General features: G+C 59.4%; 1 protein-coding gene across 7 annotated transcripts; it reads left to right on the top strand.

The window, feature by feature from the left end:
* Positions 1–3,563: 3,563 nt before the first annotated feature.
* On the top strand, positions 3,564–18,587 carry csf2rb (colony stimulating factor 2 receptor subunit beta). Of its 7 annotated transcripts, none has more exons than XM_088606434.1 (14): positions 3,564–3,847; positions 8,289–8,441; positions 9,249–9,381; positions 9,681–9,853; positions 10,852–11,003; positions 11,285–11,444; positions 11,651–11,786; positions 11,899–12,050; positions 12,561–12,715; positions 14,289–14,544; positions 15,268–15,364; positions 15,805–15,874; positions 16,996–17,102; positions 17,455–18,587. In XM_088606434.1, exons 2-14 carry the CDS (start codon positions 8,363–8,365, stop codon positions 18,260–18,262), a joined length of 2,478 nt encoding a protein of 825 aa, XP_088462560.1. In that variant the 5' UTR covers positions 3,564–3,847; positions 8,289–8,362; the 3' UTR covers positions 18,263–18,587. The 7 variants fall into 7 exon arrangements, with proteins under 7 accessions (XP_088462560.1, XP_088462558.1, XP_088462563.1 ...); XM_088606432.1 differs by having other exon boundaries at positions 3,564–3,843; XM_088606437.1 differs by having other exon boundaries at positions 3,564–3,843; positions 15,808–15,874.
* The last annotated feature ends 859 nt before the right edge of the window (positions 18,588–19,446 follow it).

Consider the following 19,446-nt stretch of genomic DNA (forward strand, 5'->3'; position numbering starts at 1 on the left):
TGTTACAGTGTTCAGAATCGGGGGGGGGGTCTTTGAACTGCCTAGCGACGGTAACCTCGTTTGCCCTATACATGACCAAAACGAGGGCTTGAACTAGGCCATCACCAGCGGCTGCTGGAGACTCGCTTGTCTGCCTTGGTCTCAGATGGCATTTCTTCGTCTTAGTTCCCTTAACACGCGAAAGCTGGAGGCTTTGTTTCTCGAGTCTTCGTCTTCGTCTGTGGGAGTTCAGACACGCGTGTCTCTGTCTGCCTTATCTGATTGGCTCCTGACTGACCTTCTCCACCTTGTGAAAGTTCATGTTTAGTAAGTCAGGAAATCCGGGCCTGCAGTGGTGGCTGATGTACTGTAGATAAGGAAAGATCAGCCTGCAAAAGGCTTGGGTTTTGCCACATTGCTTAAAGAAAAAATATCAGTAGCATAATTTTCAACAAAGCCCAGAACAGGAAATTTTGTATAAATCTTCCCTTGCCCTCCTTCCCTTCTGTAACCTCGTCCCATGATCTTCGTGTCTCATTTTGATTCCCCCTCCCTCTGAATCCTTCTCTTTCCCTTTGAATCCCTCCCTCTCCCTCTGTATCCCAATCTCTCCCTCACCCTCTGAATCCTTCTCTCTCCCTCTGTATCCCAGTCCTTCCCTCTCCCTCTGAATCCCTCCCTCTCCCTCCGAATCCCCCATCCCTCTGCCAGATAGCTAGTGTTGAACACGTCGTTTTCCTGTCAAAAGTCCTTCTGCTGTGACTCAGCTTTTCCTGGTCAGTGATTCTAGGGGATAGGGAGCTGATTCCTTCAAATGTCCCAGCCGTGTAACAGACATACGTGTGGATATATAATCCACTTGGCAGTGTGGCAGTGACCGGGCCTGTGGTGCCATTGAGAATTCTAAAGCTCCAGGAGTCCCAAAACACACAGTGAAACACATAAGTGCAGTTCATTTGCAGGAAATACACAAAATGACAAGAAAACACGAAAATACCCCCCAAAAGAAAATACAGGCTCAGTGCAGGAACAGTACAATCAAAAGTGAAACACTGCCAAAAAAAAACCCAGAGCAGCAGCAATGGAAATTTCACCTCAAACCATCAGCTCATACCAGCACTGAGGCTGAAGAGTGGCGCGGGCTCCCAGGGGACACTTGTCCGGGACTCTCGGGACGGACTCCCAGCTGCTCCCACACCGGACACCGGACACACTCTCCTCCTCCGTGTTCAGCTTGATCCAGCGCACATTCCCGTCCGCAGGCGCAGACACAGCTGGGCTGCGGACAGGGTCCCGGGGTCTCGAGGCGCCCACCCGGAGGCCCCCCGTTTTAGGAAACGCCAGATTGTGACTAAAACCACTGCAGGGTCCAGACCCCTAAGAAGATGTCTTGAAGTGCTCTGTGTAATGTACTCGGATACCTGCGGGGGGGGATTCGGAGACACCAGGTGAGCAGGGCGGTACAGGTACGTCTCTGGAGTGTTGCAGGAGGGAGACCAATCCATGGTACCCACTCGAACCCAGGACCCCACGGCACCACCCTGCCGCTCCTCCTCGACGTACCCTCGCTGTGTGTTGTACAGTATGTCTCGGTCTCTCCCGTGGTGTCGTCCATAAACCCAGGCCTACCTCCCAGGCTTCCCACCTGCTTCTGCCTGTCCCGTGCTGGGGGTGCAGCAGACTGTACTGGCACTGGCTAAACGGACCCAGCAGGCCCTCGATTTCAGGCTCCGTGTCTGTCTGTCTTTCGCACGTTCAGCTTGGCTGGCCCTTTCAGGAACGGATATGGGCGTGGGGGGACTTTTCTTGGCAGCTGTTGTGAAACGCGCGGTCAGAAGGAAACCGTTTCAGTACTGCGCTTTGTCTCGGAGAGATGACAGACGAGAGATGAAACACTGTCAGATCAGTGGGACAGATGAAGAGGTGATGAACAGATAAGGCACAGGAAGACAGATTACTGAAGGTTGATCGACACATACAGTAGGCACAGGGATTTCCATGAGCAAGATATTAGGCCTTTTTTCAAAAATGTCTCTGTTGTTTTTAGCACAGCTCTCTGTGCTGCTAAGTGTGGCTTTACCACACTTAGCACTTCTGTCTTACCATGCTGCACCACAGGAAGTGCTAATTTAATTCTGCCTGCTCTCTGCACGAGGGGACGTCTCTCGAGGCCGCCCGGACACAGCTGTATCTTGTGCTGGAAAAGGGGGCACCGTGAAAAAGCCGTTTGCTTTCTGATTGCAGCTCAGATACAGGTGCCTGGTCCCGCTCTGCTCCTGCTTCTCAATTAAAAAAAATAAATTAGATGTGTTGTCCTGTGGGTCTCGGAGCACACGGAGCTCAGCTGAGTTTTGGCCTGGGGGGGCAGCAGCGCAGCAGGGAGACAAAACAACACCAGGCACAGCACGCCTGCTCCTTCAGAGGGCTTCCTGCAGGCCTGTCCTGGCGGCTCCTGCGCGCTGGTTTCCTGCTCGAGCACGGCCCCGTCTGCTCACGGGGATCGGGAGGCTGCGGGCCGGGCTTGGCAGGGCTGAGCGGGTTTCTCGGAACTGCCTGCCAAACAAAGGCATCCCTGGAAGAGCCCAGGCAGGCTGGCGCGGGCCCCGGCGGGGAATTCCGTCCGTTCAGAGCCGGTTTGTCACCGACAGGGCGGGGCCAGGCCAGCAGGTCAAAGGTCAGCCTGAGCTCACGAGTGGGGCGAGCTGGGGTTGGGCACCTGTTGACCCTGCGAGTCACAGGAGGTTGATGTTTCCATTTGAGATGATCTCTGAACCGGGGTGGCTCAGGGGTCAACATCTCTACCTTGCGGTCTTGGGGCTCTGGGTTCAATTCTGGGCCTGCGGTGCTGTCTGGGTGGAGTCTGCATGGTCTCCCCGCAGTCACAAGGGATTCTTCCCACAATCCAAAGACATGCTGGTGGGTTCATCGGGGAAATCGGCTCTGGTGTTATTGTGTGTGTCCTGTGATGGGCTGGCGTCCCGCCCAGGGTGTGTCCTGCCTTGTGCCTGTTGCATGCTGGGATAGGCTCCAGCTCCCCTGCGGCCCTGAACTGGATAAAGCAGACTGAGAAAGTGGAGGGGTGGACCAGCTCTACAATACTTTTTTACTCCCTGCGGAAGTTGAAATTGACACAGTTTGGAAGCCTTAAAGTTGCATCTTACCCTGGCAGCTCAAATGCACTAAATATCTTCAGTCTTGAACACAGGAGAATCCAGGGAGGAGACGGAGGGTACCTCACTCTAGCGCTCAGAGTGCGAAGGCTGAGCCTTTATGAAATCTCCCGTGCTGTTTCCCCAAAACTGGCTCTCTTCGCCAGCTGAGCCCTTCAGCTTCAGGAGGACAGCTTCCTGGTGTTCATACGGCGGGTTTCGCCGTGTGGAGGGAAGACACGGGGAGAGGAGCGCGGGGGCTTGGGTTCAGCAGCGACCCCCACAAATTCCTTCCTCTTCCCAGGAGCAGGAGCGCTTTTCTGGGGTGACCCCCCGAGACCAGAACGGGGAGAGGCTCAGCCCCGGAGCGCACGCAGCGGGGAGGAGAGAGCCTCTGATACAAGAAGAAAAACAACAAATCATCTGACTTCGGATAAACCGCTCTGAGTGAACTCCCCCCCGCAAGCCTCCTGGTTACAGTTTGAGGAAGCGTGACTATCGCCCTGTTACAGGAGCTGTTTATAATGTTCACTCGCGGGGGAGAGTGAGTCAGTCTCTGGTGCGCAACGCGCGCTGCTCGCTGCTCGCTGCTCGCGGGAGACGGACTCGCACCCACGCACACGCACCGAGAGGAAAGGACACAGGCCGCGTCACCGCGACGGAGGCACTGACGGTAAAAAACGTGTCTCCGGGCTGCTCTCACAACTGTTGTACAGTAGGTGCATTATTTTCAAATTCGTTTGTTTTTACACTCGAAGTGTCGCTTTTCTCGCGTCTTCTTAACTTGTTTTTTTTTAATCCCGTGGCTCTCGGGTTCGGGTTGCTGGAGCTCGTAGGCTGCCCTGCAACCCCTCAGCGATCCTTATCTCTCCTGGTATGAGCGCGTTATCTCTCCTGCGGGTTTCTAGTGTGGCTGAGCTCTCTGTCGTGTCGGCGCGATTCGCCTGGAGAGAGAGTAAGACGGGAGGGGGAAAGAGGTCCGTTTTCTCCGGCGATAACCGGACTGTGTTCGGGGTATCGGCGCAGCCCGAAAGCCCAGGGTCCAGAACGTAAAACTCCTGTGGGCGATGTTTCCCGAGGCGACGTGACAGTTCTCCTGATGCCCGCCACGCCTGATTCTGCGCTGCATGTCGTCCGAGAGAAACGCAGCTGCTCGGATCGATGTTCACCCCGTGGCGTGTGCTTGTGACACGTGCGGGGGTCTGAGAGTTACCGGAAGTCCCCCGAAATCGGGACTTGATTTTTCCGGGTTTTGATTTTTTCAGCCCGAGAGGGTCCGTCTCGGGTGGGGGAGCTGATTCAGGTCCCGGAGCAGCGCGCTCTGCGTCTGTACTGGTCCTCGCGTGTCTGCAGATCTGGACAGCCCTGCTGTAGTAACACTGACCCCTCCAGGACCAGGACTGGACAGCCCTGCTGCAGACACACTGACCCCTCCAGGACCAGGACTGGACAGCCCTGCTGCAGACACACTGACTGACCGCTCCAGGACCAGGACTGGACAGCCCTGCTGCAGACACACTGACCCCTCCAGGACCAGGACTGGACAGCCCTGCTGAAGACACACTGACCCCTCCAGGACCAGGACTGGACAGCCCTGCTGTAGTAACACTGACCCCTCCAGGACCAGGACGGGACAGCCCGGCTGCAAACACACTGACCCCTCCAGGACCAGGACTGGACAGCCCTGCTGCAGACACACTGACTGACCGCTCCAGGACCAGGACTGGACAGCCCTGCTGCAGACACACTGACCCCTCCAGGACCAGGACTGGACAGCCCTGCTGAAGACACACTGACCCCTCCAGGACCAGGACTGGACAGCCCTGCTGCAGACACACTGACCCTCCAGGACCAGGACTGGACAGCCCTGCTGCAGACACACTGGCCCCTCCAGGACCAGGACTGGACAGCCCTGCTGAAGAAACACTGACCCCTCCAGGACTGGGACTGGACAGCCCTGCTGCAGACACACTGACTGACCCCTCCAGAACCAGGACTGGACAGCCCTTCTGCAGACACACTGACCCCTCCAGGACCAGGACTGGACAGCCCTGCTGCAGACACACTGACTGACCCCTCCAGGACCAGGACTGGACAGCCCTGCTGCAGACACACTGACTGACCCCTCCAGGACCAGGACTGGACAGCCCTGCTGCAGACACACTGACTGACCCCTCCAGGCCCAGGACTGGACAGCCCTGCTGCAGACACACTGACTGACCCCTCCAGGACCAGGACTGGACAGCCCTGCTGCAGACACACTGACTGACCCCTCCAGGACCAGGACTGGACAGCCCTAACCAATTTATTTTCATCCCTATATGGACATACATCTTACAACTATTTGCATCAAAGCACAACAGCTTTCGAGCTTCTGTGGGTTTGGAGGAGGAGTGCACTGGAGTCCTGCAGTTAACTGGGTAATTTGGGCTGATTAGGTGGCTGAAAGTGTGTTTGGAAAAAAAGTCAGGATCACTGAAGTACTTCTGGAAGGCAGTCTGACGTCTTTCAAGTTACACTGCAGAGCAGAGCAACACCTACTGTAGGGCTACAAGTACGTTCACTGAGGACAGGGCCTTCGGTCCTTCAGGCATCGGGCCTGTACACGCCCGGACCGCGGACCTGCTGTTGAACTGCCCCGTTCCGAGACCGGACACACTTCCGCGCTCAGGGACCGGTTCGAGGCCGAGGGAGATGAACTGATATATCAGTGATCGATACCTTAGAAAAGCGTGCAGTCTTAAAAGCACGTACTTAAAAAAAAACTGGTGGTTGTGGGGTGACCCACAACGAGCCCCGGGTTAACCGCGTTCGCCTTCCTCCTCCTCCTCCTCCTCCTCGTCGTGCGGTTTGCCAGTTCGCAGTCCTGAAGGTCTCTGGTAGTCTCGCTCTCTCCTGCGTCTGTACCCGCGGGGACCAGCCCACTGCGCGGACTGCGAGTGTGGCGGACCGTGGGGAGAGCGGTTATTCCGGCTCACGTCTGGACGCTCATGGGAAGGCCCTGACGCATCAAGGCCGGCATGCGATCGCCAGCTCTTGACCTGGCGCCCGGAGCTCCGGTCAGCGAACACGCACACCGTGTAAACACGGTGTTTGCAGGGAGCGAACTCGGCGTCGCTCCCGGGAGATAGATAAGACTCAGCTGGGATCTCGGTTACGCTCCACGCCTCCCAGGGCTTTTTATTTCCAAATCAGGACATCTCCTTCGTTTTATTATTATTATTATTTTTTTTTTTGCCGCCTCTAGGTTTTGTCTGGGATAACTTCCTCCTGACGCTCTCTCTCCTTCCCCTCCTCACCCGACTCCCGGCCCGCCTGCCTTTTGTCGGGAAATATCCCTTCGGTGGCGTTTGGAAAACCCCGTGAACGTCACGGGCCGCGGCTCAGTGACCTGCTCGCGTGGGAGCACCCGGTTGCCGTGGGAGGCCGGTGACCTTGACGAGCCGGCGGCGCTTCGTGTCCAGCGGGTCGGGTTTTCACACGGTCGGCCGTGAATTGGGGCGACAGCTGCTCCAAGTGTCGTTCTCCACGCCGAGGTTTCCCTGCATTAGTGCCTTTCGTCATTCCCCCCAAAAAAACAGAACTAGAGACTGCCTTTTTTGTTGTTAGACTGCGGGAAAAAAACTCCCTTTTTATTATTATTATGCAGAAGTTCCCTTTAATGGAAATACAGAACGCAGAGCTCGTCTTGAGCAGCGGTCTCTAGCGTGGGGTCTGCCCATGCCTGAACTGTGCGTCCGTCTGAGAACCCTGCGGTGTTTGAGACTCCTCCGATTGTGGCCCCTGAAGGGCCAGCCGACCGCCAGAGAGCCGTTTCTTTCAAGAGGCGCCCCTCCGCGTCGCTCCTAGCCCACAGACGGTCCCCAACACCCAGCCAGTTCAGTAGATCTAAACCTTCAACTTCGAGGGGGTCTGAACACGCCAGCTGTCTCCAGCAGGTCGAATGTGAGCTCGGGTTGGAGATCGGCTCTCAGGAAATAAAGTTCCCTTTATCGAAGACTCGCGCTTGTTTGTGCAACGGCGTACTGAGGTGTTTTGGGGTGCTCTGGGAAACGAGCTGAATCGGGGCTCTCCGGGACCTGGGGCTGGAGACCCCCGGGGGGGGGTTTAGCGCTTCAAGTTAAGTTCTTGACTCTTCTCCTTCGGCTTTACCCCCGGTTGCCCAGGGAGCTGGGGTCCGGAGGCGCCGGGGTTATCGGAGGGCGCCCCCAGAGAGGTCAGATCCTTCCTGCCCAGGGCGTACCCCGCCTGGTGCCCCAGTGCCGCCCGGGCCGGTCTCCGGGCCAGAGTGATGGTGCTGAGTGAGCTCGTGTGCACGTCTGCGTCCCGGCAGGCTGTGGCTTGAGGCGCACGAGTGCGCTTGTGCAGGACGTGCAAGACGGTGCACAGTCGTGCTGAAGATTTGGTCTCTTGCTCTCTGTGTGTAAGCGTGCGTGAGTGAGCGAGAGAGAGTGTGTGAGAGTGAGAGAGAGAGTGTGTGTATGAGAGAGTGTGTGTGAGTGTACATGTGAGTGTGAGTGTACGAGAGAATGTGTGAGTGTGTGAGTGTTAGTGTGTGTATGGGTGTGTGTGTGAGTGAGAGAGTGTGTGTGAGAGTGTGTGTATGAGAGAGTGTGTGTGAGTGTGTGACAGTGAGTGTGTGTGAGAGAATGTGGGTGTGTGTGAGTGTGTGAGTGTTAGTGTGTGTATGGGTGTGTGTGTGAGTGAGAGAGTGAGTGTGTGTGAGAGTGTGTGTATGAGAGAATGTGTGTGTGTATGGGTGTGTGAGTGTGTGAGAGAGTGAGTGTGTGTGAGAGTGTGTGTGAGTGTGTGACAGTGAGTGTGTGTGAGAGAATGTGTGTGTGTGTGGGTGTGTGAGTGTGTGAGTGTTAGTGTGTGTATGGGTGTGTGTGTGAGTGAGAGAGTGAGTGTGTGTGAGAGTGTGTGTGTGAGAGAATGTGTGTGTGTGTGGGTGTGTGAGTGTGTGAGTGTTAGTGTGTGTATGGGTGTGTGTGCGCTGCTGTGGTTAGCTGTCAGTGCCGATCACACTGGCAGTGTGGTTACTCTGCTCACCACAGATAAGATGTGGTTTCTCCTGTCAGGTCGCTGCTGTCAGTGTGTGAGTGAGCTGCACCTCTCTCTCTCTCTCTCTCATCGCCTCCTGTCCTCCTCCTGCTGCAGGCGCGGCCCCCAGCCCGGAGACCCCCTGGCCCAGGGAAAGACCTCCCGGACGCAGCCCCGCTGCAGATGACCGCATGGCCCCGGTCTTGGCCATGTCGCTGGCCAGCCTGCTCCTCCTCGCCTGGCTGACCCCCTGCGTCACGCCACAGGCTGGTACGCCCCTCCCTTCATACGGGCACAGGGCAGAGCTGGGGCAAGGGTACTTGACTAGAGTCATGGGCTACAGCAGGGGGGTCCATTCCTGGTGCTCTAGGGCCCACCTTGGAGACACACAGTGATCATTCTGCACCAGTAACCCCACCTTGGTGACACACAGTGGTCATTCTGCACCAGTAACCCCACCTGGGAGACACACGGTGCTCATTCTGCACCAGTAACCCCACCTTGGCGACACACAGTGGTCATTCTGCACCAGTAACCCCTCCTGGGAGACACACAGCGGTCATACTGCACCAGTAACCCCACCTGGGAGACACACGGTGCTCATTCTGCACCAGTAACCCCTCCTGGGAGACACACAGCGGTCATACTGCACCAGTAACCCCACTTGGGAGACACACAGTGATCATTGAGCAATGGGAGCCCAACTGCATTGCTCATCGGGGGGGAGTCGAGAGGAACTTATCACCAGCGAAATTAAGGAGGAGCTCAACGAGTCAGATTGCTCAAGCCTGGAGTGATGAATTAGTGTTCTGGAAAGAGCCCTGGGCTTTTCAGTGACCAAGCAGTCAGGACTGCTCATCTGAAGGACAGCATCTTATTTACTGCTTAGGAAAGAGCAGGGGCGAGGCACTGGATTGCAGGAGTGACAATCGCCTCCTGTGACACAGAGTCTGGTCCCCCCAGAAACAGTTACACTGCCAGGACGGCCCAGACCTCTGCCACTCTGAGCGCGCAGTCCCGCCACGCTGCAGATCAGGATCAGATCAGATCAGGCTTTGTTGTGTCCTCTCCCCGCAGTGCCAGAGCTGAGCCGGTCTCTGCGCTGCTACAATGACTACAGCAGCCACATCCGATGCCACTGGAGAGAGAGCAGGGCAGCTCACAGGCTGGCCCCCATGTCCCTGTACCACTGGAACCACATCAACATGAGGTACTGGGGGGGATCAGGAGAGACCCCCTTTTGGAGCGGGGGAGGCAGAGACTGAGGGGGGGCCGGGGGGGTACACTTTATGAGAAAGGGAGGGTTCTGGTGGAAGAGAGGAGTGTTGAGAGTCACAGGCTAAGAGCTCTTGCGATATACAAAGTGCTACTTCCTGTCTCAGGAAGTGAGCAAGGCTCTGAAACCCCCCCTCCCTCACAGTATAGCGCTGGTGAGCAGGCCTGGCCTAGCACATCATAATAATAATAACAACAATGATAATCAAAGCTGACTCCCCTTCTCCTCTCCAGCGAGCAGCAGTGCGTGCCCACTGCCGCCCCCCAACACCTGTCCGGAGAGGAGCTGGGCTGGCAGTGTCGCCTCCCCATCTCCACTTTCGGGATCGGGGTGACGGACGTCCTGCAGTTCCGACTGGCCCGCGCCGCGGGGAGCAGCACGGCCCTGTCCCTCCTGTCGCAGCCCGGTGAGTCCCTCTCGCGTGGCGGGCCCTGGCCCGGGCAGGCCAGACCCTGCAGTCTGCTGGAGATCAGGCCGGGATGGACCAGGGCACCCCTGAGCCGAAGGAGGTCGTCCCTCCTGCTCGGTCCAGCTCAGACGTCTTGCGCACGTCTAGGCATGATGGCAACAGTATGGGATGTAACGGTAACAGGGTGGGAACAGTGATAGGTGGAGCTCTTCCTTCTCGGGCGCAAATTCGCACAGTGCGGCGCCAGGCTGGTGCTCTGGGGGCGCTGTCCAACCGGGGAGACGTTGATTAACGACACTCTTCCAGCCCGTAGCCCCCAAACATCAGACAGCAGGGTCTGAGCCCGGTTCGCCTCAGTCCGGATCGGTGGAGTCCTCTCCCCCTGTCCCCCTGTCCCTGAGTCCCTCTGTGCCCCTGTGTCCCTGTCCCCCCTGTCCCCCTTTCTCCCTGTACCCCTGTACCTCTGTCTCCCTGTCCCCCTCTGCTGCTCTCCCCCTGTCCCCCTGTCCCTGAGTCCCTCTGTGCCCCTGTGTCCCTGTCCCCCCTGTCCCCCTTTCTCCCTGTGCCCCTGTACCTCTGTCCCCCTGTCCCCCTCTGCTGCTCTCCCCCTGTCCCCCTGTCCCTGAGTCCCTCTGTGCCCCTGTGTCCCTGTCCCCCCTGTCCCCCTTTCTCCCTGTGCCCCTGTACCTCTGTCCCCCTGTCCCCCTCTGCTGCTCTCCCCCTGTCCCCCTGTCCCTGAGTCCCTCTGTGCCCCTGTGTCCCTGCCCCCCCTGTCCCCCTTTCTCCCTGTGCCCCTGTACCTCTGTCCCCCTGTCCCCCTCTGCTGCTCTCCCTCTGTCCCCCTGTCCCCCTGTGCCGCTGGGCATTGCATGGCAGTGACAGTGAGCACTGCAGGAACCCGGCGTACGTCTGTCTCCTCGGGATCGGAGCAGCACGATGAGCGTCCCTCTCTCTCTCTCTCTCTCTCTCTCTCTCTCTCTCTCTCTCTCTCTCAGTGCGCCCCCCCCCCCCGCGCCGTCTCCGGTGCCGCCTGACCGAGGAGGGCGGGGCCCGGCTGAGCTGGGACACCGGCTACCCGGACGCCGGCGAGCCGGGCGGCCGCCTGGAGTTCCACGTGCGGTACCGGCGGGCCCCGCGGGACTGGGAGGTACGCCCGAGCCTCCCCTGAGCGCCCCCCCCCGGGTGCCGGGGCCCCTGTCTCGTAGCTGAGCTTGACGCCCCGGGGTGGGGGGGGAGAAGCACATGACCCACCCTCCGTCATCAGCTCCTCTGCCCTGGCGCTGTCCAGTACCGGCCCGGCAGGCTTGAGACGGAGGAGAGTCATTTTCAGCGCAGCAGCGGGGCGCATTGCTGGGAGACCCCTGAGAGGTACAGAGGGCACCCCGACCGCCGTTTCTGAGCTGCTGGCCGTCTCTCTCACTGTGGCAGGAGGCCGAGGTGACGGGCACCCAGCTGGCGCTGGCCGCGGGGGACCTGGCGCCGGGCAGCAGGTACGAGGCCCAGGTGCGGGCGCGCGCGGTGGCGGGCGGGAGACGGAGGGGCCGCTGGAGCGAGTGGAGCCCCCCGGAGGCCTGGCAGACCGAAGACAGTAAGTGGAGCCAGGCCCGCTCTGGCGAGGGGGGGCCGTGGGAATCAGCCCAGAGTGACGCCTTGCGTTCTGTAGGGCAGCGGAGGCTGATCCGTCCAGCGGACACGCGCTTATCTTAAACCGGATAACACACTGGGACGTGCGAGCGGGCCAGTCCACGGCGCTGTGTGTGATCTGTGTGTGTGTGTGTGTGTTCCCGTCTGCAGGGGGAGACTGGGGTCCCTACAGCCTGCGCTGTGATTTCGACGGGCTGGGAGAGGTCACCTGCACCTGGGACGTCAAGAGGGAGGTCACCAGCTCCGTGACCTTTCTCCTGGCCTACCGGACCAGCGCCACGGCCCGGTACGGGGTCCCCGCGCCTCGTTGTCTCTCCTCCGCTCCTCCCCTCGGGCCCTCAGCCCCCCGTCTCTCACGCGCTCGCTCGCTCTCTCTCTCTCTGCCCCTGCGCGCACAGGGAGCAGTGGTGCCGCCCCGAGGCTGTGACCGTCCCCCCCAGCGACCCCCTCCTGGCCTACCGCTGCCGGTTCCCGGCCCACGACTCCTCCGAGCTGCAGGTGGACCTCAGGCCCGAGGAGATCTCCCGGGAATTCACCAGCTCCCAGAGCAGTGAGTCCGCAGTCATGGCCGTTGCAGGGGGTTGCCCACTCGGGCTAGACTCCAGCCCAGCGAGCCCAGGCTCCAGGGTGAGCCGGTGCTGCCACCTGCTGGCGGACTGGCGGTACGACAGGGCTGGAGAGGCTTCTGCTGGACGTGATCTGCAGGGATAATTATAATAATAATAATCGCTCACACTTATATAGCGCTTTTCTGGACACTCCACTCAAAGCGCTTTACAGGTAATGGGGATCCCCTCCACCACCACCAATGTGCAGCCCCACCTGGATGATCCTGAAAGATCCTGCTCCGTGTGCAGCTGTGTTCATCAAGCTGTCTGCAGAGCCGAGTTCAGGGCCCTCAAGGTCTGTGGAGACCGTGTGGCACGTTTGAGAATTGTAAGAGGCGGCTGCGCAGGTTTGTGTTCATCTCGGATCTTCCGGAGGCGCTCCAGCTGCTGGCCTGGCGCTGTGCCGTCGAGGCCGCGGTTTCAAAACCCGCCGCCTGTCTCTCCCCTCGCAGTCCAGCCCTCGGTTCCCTGGAACCTGACAGTGGAGGAGAGCGGAGACGGGTTCCACCTGCGCTGGAAGGGCTCGGACCCAGACTACGAGAGCGTTTCGTTCGTCAGCGAGGTCCGCTACTGGAGAGACGCCGGTGACAAGGTGGGGGGGCTGGCGGTAAGGGTTAAAGGTCGCCGGATGGCTGGGGACAGGGTTCAGAGGCCACTGGGAGGTGCAGAACCGTGGTCAGTCTGTGAAAGCCTTTAGAAGAAGCTAGTGGACAACGGGGGGAGGGGGTACCAGCAGCGCTGGGGCCCTGGGTTCAGTTCCTGGGGTGCTACTGTCTGTGTGGAGTCTGCATGTTCTCCCCGTGTTCCCACGGGTTTCCTCCCGGAGTCCGAAGACAGGCTGGTGGGTTAATTGGCTTCTGGGAAAACTGGGCGTGGTGTGAGTCCTGTGATGGACTGGTGTCCTGTCCAGGGTGTGTGTGAGTGTGTGTGTGTCCTGTGATGGACTGGTGTCCTGTCCAGGGTGTGTCTGTGTGTGTCCTGTGATGGACTGGTGTCCTGTCCGGGGTGTGTGTGAGTGTGTGTGTGTCCTGTGATGGACTGGTGTCCTGTCCAGGGTGTGTCTGTGTGTGTCCTGTGATGGACTGGTGTCCTGTCCGGGGTGTGTGTGAGTGTGTGTGTGTCCTGTGATGGACTGGTGTCCTGTCCAGGGTGTGTCTGTGTGTGTCCTGTGATGGACTGGTGTCCTGTCCGGGGTGTGTGTGAGTGTGTGTGTGTCCTGTGATGGACTGGTGTCCTGTCCAGGGTGTGTCTGTGTGTGTCCTGTGATGGACTGGTGTCCTGTCCAGGGTGTGTGTGAGTGTGTGTGTGTCCTGTGATGGACTGGTGTCCTGTCCAGGGTGTGTCTGTGTGTGTCCTGTGATGGACTGGTGTCCTGTCCAGGGTGTGTCTGTGTGTGTCCTGTGATGGACTGGCGTCCTGTCCAGGGTGTGTCTGTGTGTGTCCTGTGATGGACTGGTGTCCTGTCCAGGGTGTGTCTGTGTGTGTCCTGTGATGGACTGGTGTCCTGTCCGGGGTGTGTGTGAGTGTGTGTGTGTCCTGTGATGGACTGGTGTCCTGTCCAGGGTGTGTCTGTGTGTGTCCTGTGATGGATTGGTGTCCTGTGCAGGGTGTGTCTGTGTGTGTCCTGTGATGGACTGGTGTCCTGTCCAGGGTGTGTGTGAGTGTGTGTGTGTCCTGTGATGGACTGGTGTCCTGTCCAGGGTGTGTCTGTGTGTGTCCTGTGATGGACTGGTGTCCTGTCCAGGGTGTGTCTGTGTGTGTCCTGTGATGGACTGGTGTCCTGTCCAGGGTGTGTCTGTGTGTGTCCTGTGATGGATTGGTGTCCTGTGCAGGGTGTGTCTGTGTGTGTCCTGTGATGGACTGGCGTCCTGTCCAGGGTGTGTCTGTGTGTGTCCTGTGATGGACTGGTGTCCTGTCCAGGGTGTGTCTGTGTGTGTCCTGTGATGGACTGGCGTCCTGTCCAGAGTGTGTCTGTGTGAGTCCTGTGATGGACTGGTGTCCTGTCCAGGGTGTGTCTGTGTGTGTCCTGTGATGGACTGGCGTCCCGTCCAGGGTGTATCCTGCCTTGTGCCCGTTGCTTGCTGGGATAGGCCCAGGCTCCCCCACGACTGTACTGGATAAAGCTCTAGGAAATGGATGGATGAAAGTGGACAATCTGGCCTGTCCGCCTGTCCCTGCAGGAAATGAAGACGCAGAGGCTGATAGAGGGCGTCCGCACCCTCTCCTTCCCGACCAGCACCCTGAGCCCTTCCTCGGCCTACTGCGCCCAGGTCCGGATGGGCCTGGACCCGGAGGACGGTGGCTGTGGGGCTTGTTACGAGCCCGGCAGCGCGCAGCTGAGGGAGGGAGTGGAGCCCACCGGCGCTGCCTGCAGAGGCTGCTACGCTGGGCCGTGGTCCGACTGGAGCCCCCCGGTGCAATGGAAGACAAAGCCAGGTACCGATGACCTCTCGGTGGGGCGCCCTGTCCGCCCCCCTGCGGGTGGGAAGGTGCTGAACTGGGCCCGCACCTCCTTCCAGGGTTTGGATCGCTTCGGGGTTTCGGGGTTTCGGGGCCTCGATTTGCGTTTCCTCCTCGCGTGAGCCTCCAGCGGGGGGGTTGGTGGTCTGTCGGATTTTCCGAGCACGCGTGGGACCCCCACTATGTTGCAGGAGCCGCTTGGGGGATCCCCATGTCCGGGAGCCCCCCAGACAGAAATTACTTCGGAGCATGGAAGGACAGGGGAAAGGACTGTACCCCTTTCCCGTACTGGAGCTGTGATGCCCGCGGCTCAGACGCGCCCCCAAAGTGCACAGTGGCCGTGCCAGGCGTCGAAACTCCGGGGAGCCCCAGCAGAGCAGAGGCACCCCCACGGGTGACTTTGACTTCTTGAGGGCGGCACTGGAGTGCTCCAGGGTCATCTCCATCCCGGGCCACTCCGGCTCTCCCTCGGGGTGACCTTTGACCTCTGACCTTTGGACAATGAGCCAGTGGGGACAGACCGCCTGTTTACCGCGGCGCTTTGGAGGAGAAGGAGTGTTTCTGTTAGCAGGGCGCGAAACAATATCCGCCCATCTGAGCCCACCGCCCACCTGAGTTAGTGACTGGATGGCGCCCTGGTCCTGGGCCGGAGTGATCCGGGTTCACAGAGCTCGTCTCGGGCCTCCTGTCTCGTTTCAGACACGTTGCTGTCCCCCACCTCCATCTACGTCATCCTGCCGGTGGGCGTCGTTGCTGTGGCTGTCTTCCTGTACTGCCTGTTCAGGCAGGCCAACAGGTGAGACTGCGAGACCCTGGGAGGAACTGGGGTGTGTGTGTGTGTGTGTGTGTGTGGGGTGGATCACGGCAGCAGAATGAGGCAGAGCAGCCCAGCTTACATCACTCCCCCGCAGTGACCGCAGTTTGCACAGCGCCACCTGGAGGGCAGAGAGGGGTTTAGCAGTGACCTGACACAGGCAGGCCTGCCGTGATGTCACTGACGACCACACCCCTGCTCCAATCACCTCTAAGCCTCCTGCATGTTGCCATGGAGCTTGTGTGGCGTGACCCAAGGGGATTGGCTGGACGGGTGGGCGGGTCAGAGAAGCCAGTCTGCTCTTCCCCCTCCTCCCCGCAGCCCTGAGAGCCAGGAAGTAAAGACACAAGCAGCGTTTGCACGTTGGGTGGGTGTCTCATCACGAATGCTGGCTTTCTGACTGTGTTCTGCCCCTCTTTCAGAAGACTCATTGTCTGGGAGGTGTCTATCCCCTCTCCGCTGAAAAGCAAAGTTTTGAAAGAAGCTATGTGGGTGAGTTTCACCTCTGTCGCTTTCCCCTATGCCTTCTCATTCACCAGTTTGCTCCCTTTCCCCAATTCCTGACACTGCTAGAGACACTGCTGTCCCTCTCCTCTCACACTGCCCCTGAATTCACACACTGACACACTCCTGACTGGACTGGAGACACTGCTGTCCCTCTCCTCTCACACTCCCCCTGAATTCACACACTGACACACTCCTGACTGGACTGGAGACACTGCTAGAGACACTGCTGTCCCTCTCCTCTCACACTGCCCCTGAATTCACACACTGACACTCCTGACTGGACTGGAGACACTGCTGTCCCTCTCCTCTCACACTCCCCCTGAATTCACACACTGACACACTCCTGACTGGACTGGAGACACTGCTAGAGACACTGCTGTCCCTCTCCTCTCACACTGCCCCTGAATTCACACACTGACACTCCTGACTGGACTGGAGACACTGCTGTCCCTCTTCTCTCACACTGCCCCTGAATTCACACACTGACACACTCCTGACTGGACTGGAGACACTGCTGTCCCTCTCCTCTCACACTCCTGACTGGACTGGAGACACTGCTGTCCCTCTCCTCTCACACTGCCCCTGAATTCACACACTGACACACTCCTGACTGGACTGGAGACACTGCTGTCCCTCTCCTCTCACACTGCCCCTGAATTCACACACTGACACACTCCTGACTGGACTGGAGACTCTGCTGTCCCTCTCCTCTCACACTCCCCCTGAATTCACACACTGACACACTCCTGACTGGACTGGAGACACTGCTGTCCCTCTCCTCTCACACTGCCCCTGAATTCACACACTGACACACTCCTGACTGGACTGGAGACACTGCTGTCCCTCTCCTCTCACACTGACACACTCCTGACTGGACTGGAGACACTGCTGTCCCTCTCCTCTCACACTGACACACTCCTGACTGGACTGGAGACACTGCTGTCCCTCTCCTCTCACACTGACACACACCTGACTGGACAGGAGACACTGCCCCCTCTTAAAGTGCTCAGCCTCTGAGCAGCCGACTTGCTCACACCAGAGTACTGGATTGTGACTGTGGTTGCTCAGAGCCAGGCGTCCCTGCCTCTTCGTTGTGTACCCTGCAGAAGTACCCCGGCGCTTATCTGATTCCCCAGAAGGACTTCGACCGGACGTGCATCAGCACAGTGCAGGTGCTGGAGAAGGAGAAGGAGCAGCCCCTCTGCAGCACAAAGTGAGTTCCCCACCTGAGGCAGGGCCACCTGCTCTTCAGAGCCCATGGGGCTGACTGGAGCACCCGGGCCCCCTGTGTCGCCCAGTCGGGCTTCCGATCAGCAGGCCAGAGCCGAGCTGAGCCCTGCAGGGTCTCTCGAGTTCCGGATTTGCCGGGGCAGCAATGAATTCCCCTTTGGGTGCGATGAGCAGCCCCCTTTTCTTTCCTGAGGAAAGGGGCAAAACAGCTTCAGATGTGAAACAGCTGCCCCCGCCTGTCGCTGTGCTGTCAGGCCTGTCCGTGAGGCGGCCCTCTGGGTGAACCCTCTTGCGGACCAGCAGGGGCTCGGTCCTGACCTTCTCCTCTGTCTCAGGAGCGCCGACGGCCCGCGGAAGGCGGACCGGACCCCAGAGCTCACGAAGAGCGGGCCTTACCAGCACGCCACCTGGGCGCAGGACTTCGGGACGGGCCCGATCCTCCAGCAGGGCCCCGAAAGCCCCGCGCTCAACTTCTGCGGCCCCTACATCCTGTGCCCTCAGTCGTCCTCTTCCTCCTCCTCTTCCTCCTCCTCCCCCTCGGACTACATGCCCTTCGACTCCCCCGCGGGCGCGCCGCCGTCTGGCAGCCTGCTGCCCGATGCGTCGCAGGGCTACGTGGAGGTGCCGGTGGCCTTCCAGAGCCCCCCGCGGGAAGAGAGCGAGGGGTACCCCCAGGTCCCCCCGGCCGGACCCCCCACTGGGGCCCTCCCCATGGACCCGCCCCCCGCCTACAGCCCCTCCCCCTTCGCCCCGCCCCCGGCCGGGGGCTCCACCCTGCTCCTCAAGCAGGTGGGCGACTACTGCTTCCTGCCCGATCCCAGTGGCAAGGACTGGGACACGGCCGACACCCCCGGGTGCCCCTCCACCCAGGAGGCCGGCCCCCCAGGCAAGGCGGCGCAGGGGAAGGCCCAGGCCCTGGCGCTGATCGGCGACAGCCCCTACGTGCGCTTGGCCCAGCCCGGCTGCCGCGAGCAGGACTGGGGGCCCCTGGAGCTGTGGGGGGCCCCGCCTGTCGAGACGGGGCCGAAGGGCCGCCGGATTCTTCCCGAACGAACCGGCAGAACTCCGGCGGGGGGGGGCCTGGTAAGAGCCCCCCCTCCCTGCCCCACACTTCCGATGAGCTCGGGACCTCCGCTGCACTGAGCTGCTCGTCCCATGGAAAACACCACCCCTCCACCCCTCCGCCCGGAGAATCCATCGGGAAGCTCCGGGGAGAGCACAGCATTAACGCCCCGCTGGGCCAGGCACCCTGGGACTGCGGAGCACCAGGGCGGGCAGACACACCGCCTGCTGCTCCTGCTCGTCAGCGAGCCAACTCCACGCGCACGACGCACCACGCAGGGTGATCGCCCCAGCGCCTCGGGCGTGAAAACGAGGGGGCCTGCGTCTGTTCTTTCCAGGGCTGGGGGGGGGCGAGGGGGTGGTCGGTTCCGTTGCTGCACAATAAAAACAAGAATAATTCCTCGCACTTCTACGGCGCTTTTTTTTTTCCAGCAGCAAGCTTAGCTTTCCCAGGGGTCTCCAGATCCTGGCCAGGCTCACACTGCTGGGCTCCCGTCTAGGCCTGGAAACGCAGACCGAGGGGGACAGAATGATCTCACATGCTTTCAAACGCCCCGATCCTGTGCCAGGATAGTGTGTGTCCCTCCCTGTACTGCCCAGGAGATCACGAACACTCGCTCTTCCCTCTTCCCACAGAATTTAATAATAATCAACCTTTTTTTTATAGCGCCTTTAAAGGTGGCTTCTCAAAGCACTTTATGGGTTTACGTTATGACCACAACAATAAATAAGAAGACTACACAATGACAACACACAGAGGAGACATGGATGGTGGTACTGAGAAAAGCAGAGGGTGAAGAACAGAACTAGTTCAGTAAAGGCTTTTCTGAAGAAGAGGGTTTGGAGTCTGGATCTGAAGGAGTTTAGAGAAGGTGGCTCTCTGGTATCCTTGGGCAAAGAGTTCCAGAGCTTGGGGGCAGAACAGGAGAAGGCTGTGTCACCCCTAGAGTGTGGACGGGCTTGGGGGACAGTTAGGAGACCAGAGTTAGAAGAGCGAAGGTTGCGAGGTGGGGACCAGGGTGATCATAGTTCAGACAGGTATTGAGGTGCCAAGCCATGCAGAGGCTTATGGGTGAATTTGTGCCTCTGTGCACAAAACATCTCCCGTTGTCCTCCAGGTGGTGACGTCTGTGTGGATATTCCTGTTGAGCGCGACGAGACATTTCACAGCTCTTCATGTCCCCGGGGGGGGGTCGATCCCACAGATCCCAGACTGTCTGTCTGTGTGGAGTTTGCATGTTCTCCCGGGGGGCAGTGGGTGTGAA

The sequence above is a fragment of the Lepisosteus platostomus genome, chromosome 14 (assembly GCF_059453375.1).
Source record: "Lepisosteus platostomus isolate fLepPlt1 chromosome 14, fLepPlt1.hap1, whole genome shotgun sequence".
NCBI lineage: Eukaryota > Metazoa > Chordata > Actinopteri > Semionotiformes > Lepisosteidae > Lepisosteus > Lepisosteus platostomus.

Excerpts from the sequence above, each read along its gene's own strand:
- csf2rb (XM_088606434.1), top strand. The coding sequence starts at position 8,363 with ATGGCCCCGGTCTTGGCCATGTCGCTGGCCAGCCTGCTCCTCCTCGCC. Across the intron at positions 9,854-10,851 it reads GTCCCTCCTGTCGCAGCCCG|TGCGCCCCCCCCCCCCGCGC; the intron begins GTGAGTCCCTCT and ends TCTCTCTCTCAG. Across the intron at positions 11,445-11,650 it reads GGCCTGGCAGACCGAAGACA|GGGGAGACTGGGGTCCCTAC; the intron begins GTAAGTGGAGCC and ends TCCCGTCTGCAG.